The sequence below is a fragment of the Amborella trichopoda genome, chromosome 12, assembly GCF_054954075.1.
Source record: "Amborella trichopoda isolate Santa Cruz 75 chromosome 12, AtrichopodaSantaCruz75HAP2 v2.0, whole genome shotgun sequence".
Lineage (NCBI taxonomy): Eukaryota > Viridiplantae > Streptophyta > Magnoliopsida > Amborellales > Amborellaceae > Amborella > Amborella trichopoda.
In genome coordinates, this window is record NC_142347.1 from 49290417 (window position 1) to 49306895 (window position 16479).

Here is a 16479-nt window from a genome sequence, read left to right on the forward strand (position 1 = left end):
TTTCTTTTTTTTTAAACATTAACGGTTAGTAGTTGGTAGCAATTTGTAAACCGTTAGTAGTTTTTGAACATTAACGGATAGTAGGAATGGAAATCGAGACCGGTAGCTAAGTCACAAGTGGTACTACTACTCTTTTGAGAAATGGGTAGCTATTTTAGATCTCCATGAGACAAAAGGGCTTTCTCTACTTAAAATAAATAATTTGTTGTGTCCATTTCTTTCGAGCTTTCTCTACCTAAAATGAACGACTTTTTTTTCTCCATTTCTTTTATACAAACTTACCTTTGTGTTTTGATTTGTTGGGGTCTCTTCTATCTCTAAAATGAATTGTACCAAGAACTTATTTCCTTTTTTTATCTTCTCTCTCTGGGGAAGAAGCAGAAAAATATAATAATAGACAAATAATTTGCAAACTGGATCCCTTAATAATCATGAAATAGTCAGAAAATCATAACAAAGAGCGCAAAATTAGCATAAGAACGCAATGATAGAACTCAGGGAAACATTGATTCTTACGGAAACATTGTTCTTTCTTTTTATGCATTCAACCACTGAGAAGCTTCAGCACATACGGGTAACGTGGCTAACACTGTCTTAAAGGATCAGTGGAGCAGATCGTTCACCCACATTTTTGTGTTGGATGGTTGGATCGGGATTGGTTCAAATTGGTGATCTAACAAAATATCAAAAAATAAAAATAAAATAAAATTAAAATAGAAGTTTATGTGATGTGAATTTAGAAAAAGACCTAAAGAGACTAGATAAGCTAAAAAAAGAAAAAATGAGAGGGATTTTGGGGGGAGCGAGCTTGTGACTCATAGTAAGTCCCATCCAGATTGGCGATCCACATAAAAAATTGCCGGATTTTGAAACACGGCTAGCATTTTAAGCTCGCCTAGGTTTTCAAGGTTTTTAGGACCCCATAACACATTTAAAATTTACTCATATCCATTTCCGCCTCATATGTAAATTTGGAGCTCCAAAACTAGAGCATATGTAATGGTTTTTGAAGAGTTGATGTACACTTACTCCAATGATCAAACCCTTGCTTAGGGAATTTGTTGGACCTTAAGTTTTAGGGTCTATTTTGATGTACTCGTTATCAGATAATGTAAATTATTCTTGATAATGAATTATTTGTTGTTTGGCATGAGCCGTAATTTTATTATTTGACTTTATCTTTATGAAAAGTTGTCTTTATTTTATTCAAAGTAATTTGTAGAATGTCAATTTTTTTTTACTAAAAGTAGCTAAAAATACCTGAAAAACATGGAAAAAGTTTAATAATTAAATAATATTGTCCGTAATACAAGCTAGGTACTAAACATCTAACAAACAATATTATATCAATTTTAAACAAGATAGTCTATTCCAAATACCATCGATTGTCATCCAACCATGCCCTCATAAATTATCATAACGAAAGTTTTTTAAAGGAAAAAGTTTATATAAGATTGCAATTTCAAAATGTAGAATTAAATATGCACCTCAAAAATCCGTCGGAAAAAGTTGTTTTAATATTGAAAAACCCTCTATCATCTCAATCGATTGTAATCCAAACATGCCCTAATAAATTACCATAATGAGAGTTTTTTAAAGGAAAATTTTTATATAAGGTTGCAACCTTAAAATTTAGAATTAAAGATGCACCTAAAAATTTCATCGGGAGATGTTGTTTTAATGTTGAAAAACCCTTTCATTTATCATCTCGACATCGAGATGTATGAATATAAAAAAAAAAAAAGATTTTCAGTCTCATAAATACTGCATATTGCAACATATTATCTGGACCGTTCATTTTCAAGATTTCCATATGTTTATAGATCTACATAATTTTAACCATTTTAGGAGGTTAAAAATTTACAATTAGATTTGAAAATAGATTTTGAGATAATCCTAATAATTTTTTATATCAAAATTGCATGATAAATTTTGGAGGTGCGGTTTAATTGGATTGTTTAATATTGCAACCTTATAGCAACCATACTCTAGTATAAGGGGTAGTTTTACAAATTTTATTTATTTTTAATATTCAAAATTGAGCTTTACCCCATATATATGGGAAAAGTTTATATAGAGCCGAGGCTCTAAACAATTAAATTAGAACCTACCCCAAAATATTTACTAGAAGAGGTTGTTTTGAGGTCCAAATATCCTAAAATTGATCATCTCGACATTAAGATGCATGGACATGAGAAAAAAAATAGATTTCAAGTTTTGTAAATAGTATATTTTGTAACATGTTTTTGGACCATCAATTTTCAAGATTTTCATAGATCTGTCGATCTACACTGTTTTTTAAGCTTTAAACTTTACAAATAAATTTGAAAATATATTTTAAGGCTATCACAATGATTTTCAGTATTGAAACAACATTTCTCAATACTATTTGACGGTAGGCTCTAATTTGATTGTTTAGGGCCTAGGCTCTATACAAATTGCACCCCAATAGAGATAAAATAAAAATATATTTTAATCGCCATATAGTTTTAAGGACCCGGTTTCTATGCGGCCAAGCCTGCATATGTAGAAATACGAGCCTATTAATAAATCTACACTGTTTTTGAAGCTTTAAACTTTATAAATAAATTTGAAAATATATTCTAAGGCTATCACACTGATTTTCAGTATTGAAACCACATTTCTTGATACTATTTGAAAGTAGGCTCTAATTTGATTGTTTAGGGCCTAGGCTCTATACAAACTGCATCCCAGTAGGGATAAAATAAAAAAATATTTTAATCGCCATTTATTTTTAAGGACCCGGTTTCTATGCGGCCAAGCCTGTATAAGTAGAAATGTGGGCTTATTAATAAATCTATTTTTTGGATTTTTTGACTTAATTTTTAAGTGTATATAATCTCTAACCTGGAAATCATGAATATGAAAAATAAATAAATTTTAAAAACTTGAAATAAAATTTCTAGTAAGAAAACATTTGAACCGTTAGTTTGTATTATTTTTAAATGGAACACCAACTTACATGTATTTTTAAAATGGGTGCTTTACACTTTTTGGACCCTATATATATAGTCATGCGATCCAGCGCGCGCGCATGAATGATCAGTTACGATCGCATCCATACGTGTAGGAACCCATACGATCAAACCCTCTCTCTCCCTCAAATTTAGAGCGTGTTTGATAATAGGAAGTGGCTTGTTTGAGAACTTCTCAACCTTTCTCGTTTGATAAAAATGAAAACGCCAAATCCAAAGTTTTTCTTCCCACACCTCTGTGTAAAAACAAGTTCTGACCCAAAGGTCGGAACCTAAAATAGGAAGCTCTAAAATTCCTCCTCATTCGATAACCTGGAGCACCCCCCCGGCTGAGCACCCACCTGAGCACTCCTCTCTGCGCCGCGGAGCATCCACACCGTTGAGCGCCCCTCTTTTCACAACTTCTCATCTCGCCGCTGAGCCAGCCCAGCACGCCATTATCTCAGGCAAACCTGTGATCCTTGCCATTGATCCTGAGGTATGCACGTTGTTCTCTCTGTTATTGATCATTGTGTTTGTTCTTGAGCTCTTGAAGCAAAAGGCTCTTATTATTGATCTTTGTGTTTGTTCTGAGCTCTTGAAGCGTAGAGCTCTTATACCCCATGATTTTAGGGTACAAGTTTTTTGTGGGGTTTTTCCTCTCTGTTGACTCTCAATTTGGGTCTTCTTAGTTTTTTTTTTTCTCTCTTCTCTCTGTTATTTTCTCACCATTTGCAAATGGGAAATGGATGTTACTTGCTTATGAAATGCCCTAAAGTGTTTAATGTTTGCTGGAACGTAGTGTTTCTATTCGATTATTTGGGGTCGTTTTCTTTGATCATGGATCATTTGATTTTTGTTCATTTCTCCAAATGTTGCTGTACTTTGGGCTTCTCTTTCCATGGCTGTTGATTAATGGGTATAATATATAATTTGCTCAATGCTTAGAAATAACCATGCTCTTTCTCTCTCTCTTACATCACGCACACATGTGTGTGTTGGTGAAATTGAAGTATTGTGAAATTGAAATATTGGGTTGGTTTTGAAATCTTATGCGAGTGGTTTTGAAATCTTATGCGAGTGCTTCTATGATGAATTCACTGATGTAGCTTCTGTGTATTGGATGTGAATTCTCCTTGGTAAATTATGAATGTTTAATGTTCCATGAATCTATCAATACGGAAACTCCAGTATGGCCTTTTTGAAACTGTCCATGCAAATGTGGTATATTGATTGTACTTGCTTTTTGTTGTAATTTTCAAATGCTATTTGATCTATCTTCAAGTGTAGATGAGATTTTGGGATCAGAATTTGGTACAAACTACATATCTAATTTGGAAAGCTTATAAAGTTTTAAACTTTACCTTTCTTTCAACTACATGCTCGAGTTTTTGCGACAAAGGCATCCATCGCAAGAGCTTTTGCTGACACTTCCCCATCTTAGATTTTTTATTCTATTGGACAGATTTTACTGGAAAACCAGTTCCCAGTCCAGCTTGGGCTTTTATTCTTACCTGATATTCATTTTGATTCCCTTTCCATTTCTCAAAATGATATAGCAATTTCCTTTACAGTTAAAGTCATTTGCAGTGCCTGAACTAACCATAAATAATATCTTCTTAGGCACATTTGAAAAGAAATATATTGTTTAATGCAATGAAGGACTTTTTCTTAGTTTTTTTATTTGATTTTGAGGTGTTCATCTTAAGTTTAATTGACCATCATCTCTCTTGATGTAATTGAATCATATCTTGACCAAATTTATCAATGTAGAGATGATCACATGCTGTGTGTAATAGATTAACACCACACATAGATACATGTTGCTGTTGCATCAAAGGAATGTAACAAAATGGGCTATGGATGTTACTTGCATTGTTTTGATCTATTTTTTGGAAGAAATTTATCATTCTTGAGCTCTACATGTTGATAAAGTATATGAGCATAATTTCTTAGTGATGCATTTTTTTACAATAGAAAACTAGTAACAAATTTGTTATTTTTCAGTCAATTTCTTGTCATGTAAATATGTGTTACAATTGTGTATATGATGATCATAATTATTTATAACCATCCAATGTAAAATTTGATAGCTTGTGTGTGTCACAACGTTCAAAATTTTGTTTTTTGAAGCTGGAGTTTAGTTACTAGAATATAAAAGAGGGTGAGGTTTGTATAAGGTTGCCTCCTTATATTTATTAGATAGAGATGTCGTTTCAGTCTCGAAAACTTTATTATGGCTTCAAAATCTCTTTTCATCCTCAACTATATAATTTTAAATTAAAAAATGATATAGATTGAGCCGATCAAGAAATACTTGAAAATCGTAAAAATTGACAGTCCAGATAACCTGCTACAAGATATGCTAGTTTTTTGACTTGGAATTCTTTTTTTTTTTTTCCTTCATATCGATTCATCTCAAGGTCTAGATGATCATCTGGTGGGTTTTTCTATGCCGGAACACTCTCCACTGTAGGATTTTTTAGGTATAACTTACTTCAACAGTATAAGGTTGCAACCTGATGTTTCGGTTGATTAGGTGTTCATGCATATTTGTGCTTAAAATATAGGGCACAATATTGGTGCTGGTGTGATGGAATTTTCTGAGTATTGGTTATATTTGTTTCTTACACTTGTGGCCTTAATATCTTATGCATTTGTATAACTAGTGAATGTGGCTTTATCAACCTTTTGTAGTCTTTTGTTTCATATATTGATGCATCATGCGTGTAAATTGGTCATGATTATCTCTACTTTCATGACTAGTCTTTGATTTCTCATTGTTGATTTGATAATTTACTTCTCCATTTTGAAGGGATCTATTATTTGAGATCTTTATTCCTATAAAATATTTGGTAGTGTAACTCTATTATTTGAGATCTATCATCTGGTTTTAGTGGTGGACATATGAAAAATGTAACTCTTGCCAATGGGATGAAAACCAGTCTTTTCTCAAATCCAATACAGATACCCAGTTCTTCTTTAGCTTCCCAGGAGATTATCAAACACATAGACCAAGAACTTCTTAACTTCCCAGGGAGGTTATCAAACACAAAAACCAGGAACTTCTTAAGTTCACGGAACTTAAGAACTTCCAATTTAAACTTGCTTCCAATTATAATAAGTCCTAGTAGCCATTTCCCATCTCTCTCTCATCACAATTGCCACTTCCCATTCTTCAAAATCCCTCTCTCTGTATTCTTCGGAATTGTGCATATTTGGATTCAGCAAAGGGATCTTATATCTCGTACTCAAGGTATGCCCAAGTTTGCTTGCTATCAAGATTTCTAGGGCTAGGAATTTCAGGTGTTCATAGTTTGGTTATGCTTTCTTTTTGGTATATTAGACTCCATCTTAGGTTTTTTGTGACCTATTTTGGGGATAGCTAGTTCATTTTTTTTGTGGTATGCTTGTCTCTTATTTGAGTTAGCGCTTCTTAATTTTGGATTTCATTTGTTTTTTATCTTTTGCTGTGGAAATATTATTGAATTATTGAGTTTATTGGTCTTTGTTTCTAAATGCTCTGAGTTCTCATAGAACAATTATATGAAAGAAATGGAATCCTATCAGATTTTAGAATAAGCTTACAGGCCACTTGAAAGAGAGAGGTGTTTTTCTCTTTTTCTTTTCTAAATAATTATGAATAAAATTGTTAAGAATATGCGTACATCAAGTTTTCAATGGTAGGGATCTTTACACATGTTTTTTTTAGTAGTTTTATTCGTGTCTTTTGCAATTTTATATATGCTTTCAACTTGAAGTGCTTGCTGGGGACATTTTGAAGATCATGTGGTTCTTTGACATATATACATGTTCTAACTTCTAGAGTTCTAGGTTATTTGAGTTCTCTTTTTTTCATTTTCTTAAAAAGAAAATTTTATCAAAATACCCTGATGCAGTATTCAGCATTTTACACATTTGTAACTATTCCAACTCATGATCATGTGTCTTTTGATAGATATTTTGAAATTAAATTAAATGATATGGTTAAAATATTAAATAGTTCATCTCTCATGGGTATTTCAATAAAATTCCCTTAAAAAATGATCATATTTAAAAAAGCAATGGAATTGCTGGGTTGATGTTTGTTAGATACAAATCATATTCGGTGAACATGCCACTTTGAATTTATCAATTGTCATCATCATAATCCAAGCCTTATCCCAATTATATGGGGTTGGCTACATGAATATTGTTCATCCATTTTATCAAGGGCTATGCCTTCAGTAAGATTAAAAATCACTATATCTTTTCTCATTACTTCTATTGATGTTCTTTTGTGCTTTCCCCTTGCCTATTTAGAGCTTTCTACCTTAACCAAATCACACTTCCTAACCGGTATTGTATTAGATCTACGTTGCACATGGCCATCCCACTTAAGTCTGCTTTTCTTCATCTTATCGCCTGTTGAAGTCACACTTAAGTTCCGTCATCTGTATTCATTTTGAATTCTATCATTTCTTATTTTTCCACTTATCCTTCTCAACACCCTCATCTCAACTATGCTTATCCTATGGATATGTTGTTTCTTGACCACTCAACATTGCATCCCATAAAGCATGGCTGGTCTTATAGTCATCCTATAGAACTTCCCCTTCAGTCTAATGGTAAGGCCACAATCACATAAAACTCCAAATGCACATTTCCACTTCGCCTACCTAGCTCTAATTCTATGTGTGACATTTTCCTCAATTTCTCTATTTTTTTGATTATTGACCCGGATATTGGAAACAATCTCTTTTAGGTATTTATTGACCATTAATTTTAAGTACATCCCCGTTTCTACTCCTATTATTACTAAACTTGCATTTTATATATTATGTTTGAGTCCGGCTAATTTTAAAACGTTTAGATTCTAGAGTATCCCTCCAACGCTCTGACTTTGTGTGAATGTTGCCTCTAGTATCATCGATCAAACTATATCGTTTGCGAACAACATACATTATGGTACCTCATACTGTAGGTGCCTGGTTAACTCATCTATAACCAAAATAAAGAGATATGGGCTCAACGCTGACTCCTGATGTATGCCCATTGTCATTGAGAGCTCACTTGTCGCTTACTGGTTGTTCGCACACTAATTATCGCTCCCTCATACATATCTCTTGCTATGTCAATAGAGCCTCTAGTGACTCCTTGTTTTTCCAACACCCACCAAATTCTCTAGTTACCATATCATATGCTTTCTCTAAATCAATAAAGACCATTTGGAGGTCTTTTATCTTCGCCCTAAACTTTTGAGTTAGTTGTCTAAGTAGGAAAATGGCTTAGATAGTTGACCTCCCTGGCATAATACTACATTGATTTTTTGATACAATTGTTTCATGCCTTAGTCGTTGCTCAACTACTCTCACCCACAACTTCATAGTCTAGTTCATAAGTTTAGTTCTTCGATAGTTCGTACAATTCAATATGCTTCCCTTGTTCTTGTAAATAGTTATTGTTGTACTTTTTTTATATTTGTCTGATACTTTCTTTGTTCTCAACACCTTGTTGAACAACTTGGTAAGCCAGGATATATCAATTTACCCCGATGCACTCTCAAATCTCTATCAGGATACCATCTGACCCTAAAGCTTTTCATATCTTCATGTTTTTCAAAGCTTCTTTCACTTCAAATATCTTAATCCTGCAAATGTAACTATGGCCTCCACCGTCATTTATGTCAAAGGTTCCTCCTTACATTGTGTTCCCATCGTATTCGTTATTTAACGATTTTTTGAAAATAAATTATTCGCCTTTTGTTGACCTTGTCATATTTCACCAGGATATTTTGATCAACTTTCACTAGGATCCTTTGATTCTCACTCTTAATGCACCGAGGATCAGAGGATCCTGGTGCAATAGTGTGGAGTTCCATGCTTTTATGCTTTTGCTCCCATTTTTGCATTTGGGTAGACAAGTACAAGTGTGCCTTAATAACATAAACTAGTGTTCAAAAAAGTGGACCGCTCAGCGTCTAGGCTCGCCTAGGTGGTCCAGAAGACCTGGGCACATCGCCCAGGCCTAGGCGGCAGTCCCTGGGCGGCCACCTAGGCGGTATGGAAATCGCCTAGGGGCGGATTTTTTTTTTTTTCGTTGTATTGATTGTTTTTGAAATATAAAGGGTTTGAAGGATGGGTTTTAGGTTCATTTCGAACTTAAACCCATAAGAACCCTTTTAGAGAGAACGAAACCTCAAGCAAACTAAATTTTGTGACTTTCATTGGATCTTTTCAAAGTTACGGAAAACAGATCCAAACATCACTCAGGTAGATTTGATTTAATTTTGGAGTTTTATAGTCCTATTAGAAGGTGTTTTTATTATTTTTGCACCAGAAAACATCTCAGAGGTAGGAGTTTGGAGTTCGAGCATTCAAAGTAAGTGCAAAAAATTATTTTTTAGATTGTTTATTTTATTTTGAGATGTCTTCTTTAGGATCTAGTCGAAGTGGAGATCCGGGTTGAAAATGTGAATGTAACCCGAATCCAAATGCCAAATCCAATTTTTGTGAAAAAGGTCCGAAAGGGGGAATAAAGCGGTTTAATAAACATCTTGGCGGTATTAAAGGGGATGTTGCCCTTTGTAAAAATGTTCTTGAAGCTATCAGATAGGAGATTAAGCAATATATGAGTTCTGTAAAACAAAAACAGGAACAAAATCCTTGTCATTTGAATAGGTCTATTTCTGCTACTTTTAGAAGTAGTGATCCAGGTTAGAACTATGGTTATAACTCAAAACCAACTGATAAAAATTGTATAAGGTGTAATTTTTGTGAAAAAGATATGGGGGTATTAACCGATTCAAGAAACATCTTGCCGGTATTAAAGGGAATGTTGCTTCTTGTAAAAAAGTTCCTGAAGCTATTCGGGATGAGATTAGACAACTTCTGAATTTAAAAGAACAAGAAAATGATGAAAATGAGCCTTGTTTTGTGGAAGTATCCAGGTTCATCTAGAAGTGGTAATCCGGATTGGAAGTATAGTTATAATCCGAATCCGAATGACAAAAATTGTATTAAATATAATTATTGTGGAAAGGATACTAATGGGGGCATTTACCGGTTTAAAAGACACCTTACCGGTATTAAGGGGGATGTTGCCTTGTGTAAAAATGTTCTTGAGACTATCAGAGAGGAAATTATACAATATTTGAGTTTAGAGAAGCACAAAAGGATAGAAAAGTGTAGAGCAGCTAAGACTCCTAGGGCCTCATCTGCACATACTAGTAAGAGGGAGGCAGAAGAAGAGGAGGAGGAAGAGGCAGATTCAACAGAAACAGAGGAGGACAAGCGTTATATTGAAGAGGGAAATGACTCTGATGATGATGGCCTCGATTCTGATGCATATGATGAAGCTTACCCTATTATTTCTGATGATGATGATGATGACTGAAGAGTGAAGACTCTTAGTGTTGAGTGTTGACTGTTGAGTGTTGACTATTGTGTTCTAGACTGTATATTTTTTGAATTTCTATATATTTTCTGAATTTCTATATATTTTCTTTTTCTTATTTTTAGTTTCTAGTTCTACTATCTAACTTTTGTGTGTGCAGTCTACAATGTATCAGACTATCAGTGTATGCTTGTATGGTTTTACTGTTTTAGCATTGTATGAAAGTATGGATTATGGTCTTATGGATTATCAAAATTCTCTTCTCGACTTCTATCTTTTTTTTTTAACTGGGATTATGGCCATACCCTCAATCACACCATGAGTCCCTTTATCAAAGGCCAGAACCTAGGCCGCTTAGGCGCTGGGCGGCCTGGACCCCCATGGCCGCCTAGGTGCAGCCTAGCGCTTTTTGAAACAATGATATAAACCCCTGATTTATTTATGATTATCTTTAATAACATACCTTGGCTTTTAACGCATATAGGGTGCTCGTAGTTCTTGAACTACTATTTGTAGTGTTATCTTTCAATTATTATTTTCAAAATGTAATATTGTTTCTCCAATATATTATTAAGGAAAACACTACGCAACGCCAATAGGCGAAAATGAACAGTGATTCGCCTATGGTCATCACCGTCCAAAGTTCATCGCACGGTCACAGTTGTCCGGTAGTGTTTCAAATGTCATTTTTTTCTACAAATCGGAATGATCTGAAATTTGGAGTGTGTGTTCATCAAAAATAGGAGAATCTAATAAAAAAATTTTAAAATAATTCCTAAAATATAAATTGACCAAAATACCCTTGAAAAATTTACGGGGGTATTTTAATCAATTAAAATTTTACAAAATATTGTTTTCATATTTTTATTCGGTGCACCTCACTAAGATGTATACACGCTCCAAATTTCAGATCATTCCGATTTATAGGAAAAAAAATGAAAAATGAAACACTACTGGACAATCGTAACTGTGCGATGAACTTTGGATGGTGATGAACATAGGCAAAATCACTGTTCATTTTCGCCTATAGGCGTTGGGAAGACTTTTCCTATTAATAATATTTCGATAATCATTCTTTTTGTTGAAATTTTTGTAGATACGATTTTCGGATGAATGGCTGCCACTTCAGCATACCCGCCGCCACCTCCGTTCTACAGGCTTTATAAAGATTATATTGAGGATCCAAAGTCAGCACCGGAGCCACCGCCTCCTATTGATGGAACTTACACTTTATATGGCGCAACTTATACGGTAGTGTTTGGTTGTCTATTTTATTTCAAGTCCCCCTCTTTGAGTATTTCATTATTGATATGCTGCTATATATTTAAAAGTTACTGGGTTGACTTCCCCATTTGCATCTCTATGTGAATGTCTGTCCTCTTTCATTTCTGGGAAATGTAGCTTTTGTTTGAGTTGATTTCATTATTTGCATTTACGTGGAAGGTTTCAATGTGCATTTGGAATTTTGACCTAGCTGAATTTTGATGCTCACTAATATTCATCATTTTGGTTCTTAGACTGATGACGTGCTTCCAAGTTTGGAAGAACAAGGAGTTCGCCAGTTATATCCTAAGGGGCCAAACATTGGTATGACTTCCCTTTCATTTTTTATTTTATTTGTTGGAGTGGTTTGCATGATCACAAGAGCTAGCTCAAACGTTCTCTGGGATATCTCCTTTATTTATAAGTCTTAATGGTGTTCTAGTTACATTTGGGATTTATGAATCATTTCAATCCTACATATTAACGGTGCTCTGGAAACTTTATTACCAAAGATTATAGAGTTTCCAAACCTTTTATTCAATACCAATTTCCTGTGTGTTTTCCACAACACTTGTACCTAGCATTGGAGCCTTTTAAATGCGCAACTTCTTCGCATTCAGCTTCTCAATAGTCAATACCATCAATTTGACTTTATCCCACATATTTTGATTGTTTCTGTGCTGTCTTATCAACTGCATCCATGGACATAGCATGAACAGTATTCTTCTATTCCACTCTGGGAGAAGAGAGATACTTATCCAGGACGTGTTCCCCATAGTCTCATAGCTTTATGCACTCTCTACTTGCTATCTTCCTCTAGGGTTCCTTTCCATTTATTATTTTTGAGTAAAAGTTCGACTCCATTTATTTGATTTCCCTTGTGTGATGCTCCAGTAACAAACAAGTTTACGATTGTTGACTTGTAGCGGAATTATAGTACTGCATTGCAATGTATTAAGGATATCAGCTATACTGCATTGGCATGCATTATTGCATATCTTGGTTTTGGTCTCTTTGATTAGATTTTCTCTTTAACATATTATTGGTGATTAGAGCTGGCAACGGGCCAGGCAAGAGAGGGTGCATCCTGCCTGAAAATAAACCACAACTTGTGACCTGGGCCCAGCCCGATTTATATCATTGAGGCTCAAGACTGGCCCAGCCCGACCACAAAAAATATTGTGGCGGACTGGGCCTGTTGTGGGCCTATTTTTGGTGGTGTAATAAATTATGCTAATTATATATAAATGTAAACTGATTTTCTCGCCGTTTAGCCTAGCCTGAAAAATGTTCGGGCTGAAAATGCATTCCCGAGCTTGGTTTGCTGGCTTAAAGTATGGCCCAAACCCTGCTGGCTGCTAGGCCTGGCTCGGTTGGCAGCCCTGTTAGCAATTGAATGCTTCTGTGATGGACAAAAGGTTATGATCTCTGCCAATTCCTTCTCTTTCAAAGTATTAAAAGTAAAAGAAATGATAAGAATTAAAATCCAAAAAAAAAAAAAATTGATAAGAATTTATGAAAAAGAATTAATGTATATGTATGACTGCTTGTGGCACAGATTACAAGAAGGAACTGAGAGCGCTGAACCGAGAGTTGCAGCTTCATCTCTTGGAACTTGCAGATGTGCTTGTTGAGCGACCATCTCAGTATGCACGGAGAGTGGAAGAGATATCTCTTATTTTTCGGAACTTGCACCATCTCCTCAATTCTTTGCGTCCTCACCAAGTGAATATTTTGGTTCAATGTATTGGACAGATTCCTTCATTTTTTCCCTTTCCTTATGGCTGATATTTTAACCTTTTGAACAGGCCAGAGCTACACTAATTCACATTTTAGAACTTCAAATACAATGTCGTAAGCAAGCAGTGGAAGATATTAAGAGGTATTTCATGTTTTTAATTCTTCTTACTCTTTGAAAACATCCGTAGAATCTCCCTTGCTTTATGCTGTTAGCATTAACTGGTTGTCATGTGCAGAGAATTGCAATGGATTATTCTCTTATTTATAAATTTAATGGGAATTGCATTAATTATTGCCCATTGAATTATTGGAATCGATAAAATTTCTTTTTTTGTGATTAGCATTTAGAAGCATATAACACTGTGGCTTTGTTTCCTTTGAGCGAAATATCTTTGAGCCCAGTGTTACTCCTTTTGCAGATATAAATGGAAATAGCGCCAGATTGTTTGAGTGAACTTTGTGACATGACTTGAATTTTAGATTCCCACTAAAAATAGAACTTAGTTTTATAAAATGACCTGATGCATGATCTTCTGCTTGTTATATTGGAATATATGTTAGTACATATGTTAACATTAACATATGCACCTAATCGTAATAGTAACTATGTATGTTAACATGTCTGAACTTTGAAGCGTAGTATAATCCAAAGGACCATGTCAAAACTCCACTCCATTTGATAGTTGCTGTCAAGTGAAGTAATGGAGGATGGAGAGTGGGACAAGCCGATGGTGTCAATCTTTGTTCCAGTGAGTCCCACTCACTCTCCATTGCCGTCCATCATCTCATTGGACGATGATGTCCCAATGGACTCTGATTTTACACATTTACAGCTTCGTTCTAAGAAACTGACAAGTGAAAAGACAATAGTAAGTGGTTCTGAATAGTCTTTTTAAAAGTTCAAACTATATGCTACATTTTCCCTACTTAAAACTCATTCAACTTGAGGGATTTTTGACTCAGATGATGTGTATGGTTGTGTGAGTTCGATGACAATTTTAAAATATTTAAAACTTGGTCATTAGTATTTGTGGATAAAATGGACTGAGGTCGGCTGGGCATTGTTAAATTTTTCATGTTTTTTAATTAAATGCAGGTATCGTGCTACAGATAGAAAAGTAGTGGATCATTCATTATCTGATGCTATCTCTAAAAAGATTGAATTCCCAAAAATCTTCTCGAGCCTCATAGCCCTCTTGTTCTATTTCTTAGTTGGTCTATGCTTAAAGATTAATGCACCCTAAATAAACCTGATTTTCATGGTATTTTGTTTGTATACGGGCCTTTCATGCCAAGGACCGACCTGATTTTGAGTTGTGATCCATTTGGTGGTCCTTGGATTCTTTTGTGTATGAGGATTGAGTCAGAGAAACTTCACCCTTAAACAAGTATTTTATCAAAACATAGGAGACTCTATGGCACTCTTTTTACTCTCCTTCTGTCTCTTTAATCAAGATTTTTATTTTTGGGTTCTCATTTTATTTAATATGTGTTTACCTTTTCACTGCTTACTATTTCTTTGCTCCTCATGTTTGATAAGATCTCTTGGAACTAATGTGTGATTTCTTTCATTGTATCGTCTATTACCTTGCTTTCTGTACAAATTCGTAGAATCCATCTCTCCACGAACTGAAAGTCGGGAGAAAATTCAGGATTCAGCATATAGTCCTCTTCCCCTCCCCCCCTCCCCCTTATTTTTTTAGATTTTCCAGTTTCTAATACATATTTCTTTTTGTCGCTGTTTCTTGCTTTTTCACTTGGGTGTTCAGAAGAAGAGAAGAAGCACAGCAGCTGCTCAAAGAATCTCTTGAAACCCTAGATGGACACTTGCCTTGAACCGTATTTCTGATAACTATATTTGCCAGTTACCTATTATCCATGTTCTATATTAAGATGGATTTTGCGTAGCCACTACCCACTTGAGCTTGTTTCCTCTGTAAAGTTATCAGTCACCATAATCAAAGATGAAAGAACAGAGACCAGGTTCATGGGTCCAAAGTTATACTTGCGCTCAATGTTCTCTCTCTAGAGGCAGGCTTCTGAAGTCATCACTTCTTTGGTACTCTCTCTCTTAGTTGTCATTGCTTTTACTTTACCTGGAATTTCATTTGAACATAAAAAAATTTATGTTCAACATGAACTGCATGTTGTCATCCCTCTAGAGGTAGACTTCCCGAGTCGAGCCTTCTTTCGTGCTTTCTGTCTCTCTCATACAATTTTTGTTGCTCTTTGCTTTTTCTGGAATTTCAGTTGAGAAATAGACAGATATGAATATTTTAACATCTTGTGGTACTATGATTTCAGCATCTTTGGGGTGGTTTTATAATGAAGACTGGGTACTTGGTCTTTACCAATTCACAATTTCAAAGGTTTGAAAGGTACCTTTAGACAGCCAAGTGCTTTGTTGTGTAAAACCTAACTGCCCACTCACCCCCATTTCAAATGGAGAGCCTATTTGATGACTTGTTCAACTTGATGGATGTTGCTTGCCTGTTTTGGTGTAAACATTATACCAAACAAAGAAAAAAATCAGCATGAGAGATACTTCATTGTAGTTGTGATCATACATTTTCTTCTGATTGTTAGAGTTGAACTTGTACGGTTGCTAATGCAGTTGAGATGGGATAAGATTGTCTTGTCTGATGAAATATTGAACGGCCATTGTATTCTACATGCATGCACACGCACACACAAAATGCCTCGGGCCAATCTGTTGGGTTCATGAGGGACCTCATGAGGCCTATTTTTCTTTTTGCATGAGAGGCTTAAGCTGGAGGCAGAAAAGAATAAAGACAACAAAAAGTATTTTAGTTAGAAAAATATATAAAGAGACTATTCACTTTTGGTACGAGGAGGTTAAAATTATAATTGTCTGAAGAGTATCATTGATTAGACTTAAAAGTCCAAAACAAAAAAATTCTCTAACTTCATGGTACATCTCAAGCCATCCAATTTAACATATAATGGTTATGAGTAATTATGACTTCCTTGTAATAAAGATAAATGGTCTTATAGTATACAATCTCTTTTTAGTTAATGGTAAATTCTATAATAATATTGTTTATCTTTGGTACAAAATGATCACAATCACTTCTAATGGTTAGGGCTGTACAATTGATGTCGCTCA

The 16479-nt window shown here is 34.7% G+C and overlaps 1 protein-coding gene across 2 annotated transcripts; it reads left to right on the forward strand.

Moving 5' to 3' along the window:
• The first annotated feature begins 2341 nt into the window (after positions 1–2341).
• LOC18435690 (mediator of RNA polymerase II transcription subunit 7a) lies at positions 2342–16000 on the forward strand. 2 transcript variants are annotated; one of them, XR_002281155.2, is made up of 7 exons: positions 2342–3474; positions 11446–11600; positions 11867–11936; positions 13171–13337; positions 13421–13494; positions 15122–15411; positions 15657–16000. XR_002281155.2 is itself a non-coding variant. In XM_020668115.2 (6 exons), the coding sequence occupies exons 2-6, from the start codon at positions 11463–11465 to the stop codon at positions 15186–15188; spliced, it is 516 nt and encodes a 171-aa protein (XP_020523774.1). In that variant the 5' UTR covers positions 3050–3474; positions 11446–11462; the 3' UTR covers positions 15189–16000. The 2 variants fall into 2 exon arrangements, 1 of the variants encoding a protein (XP_020523774.1); XM_020668115.2 differs by having other exon boundaries at positions 3050–3474; positions 15122–16000.
• Positions 16001–16479: the final 479 nt, after the last annotated feature.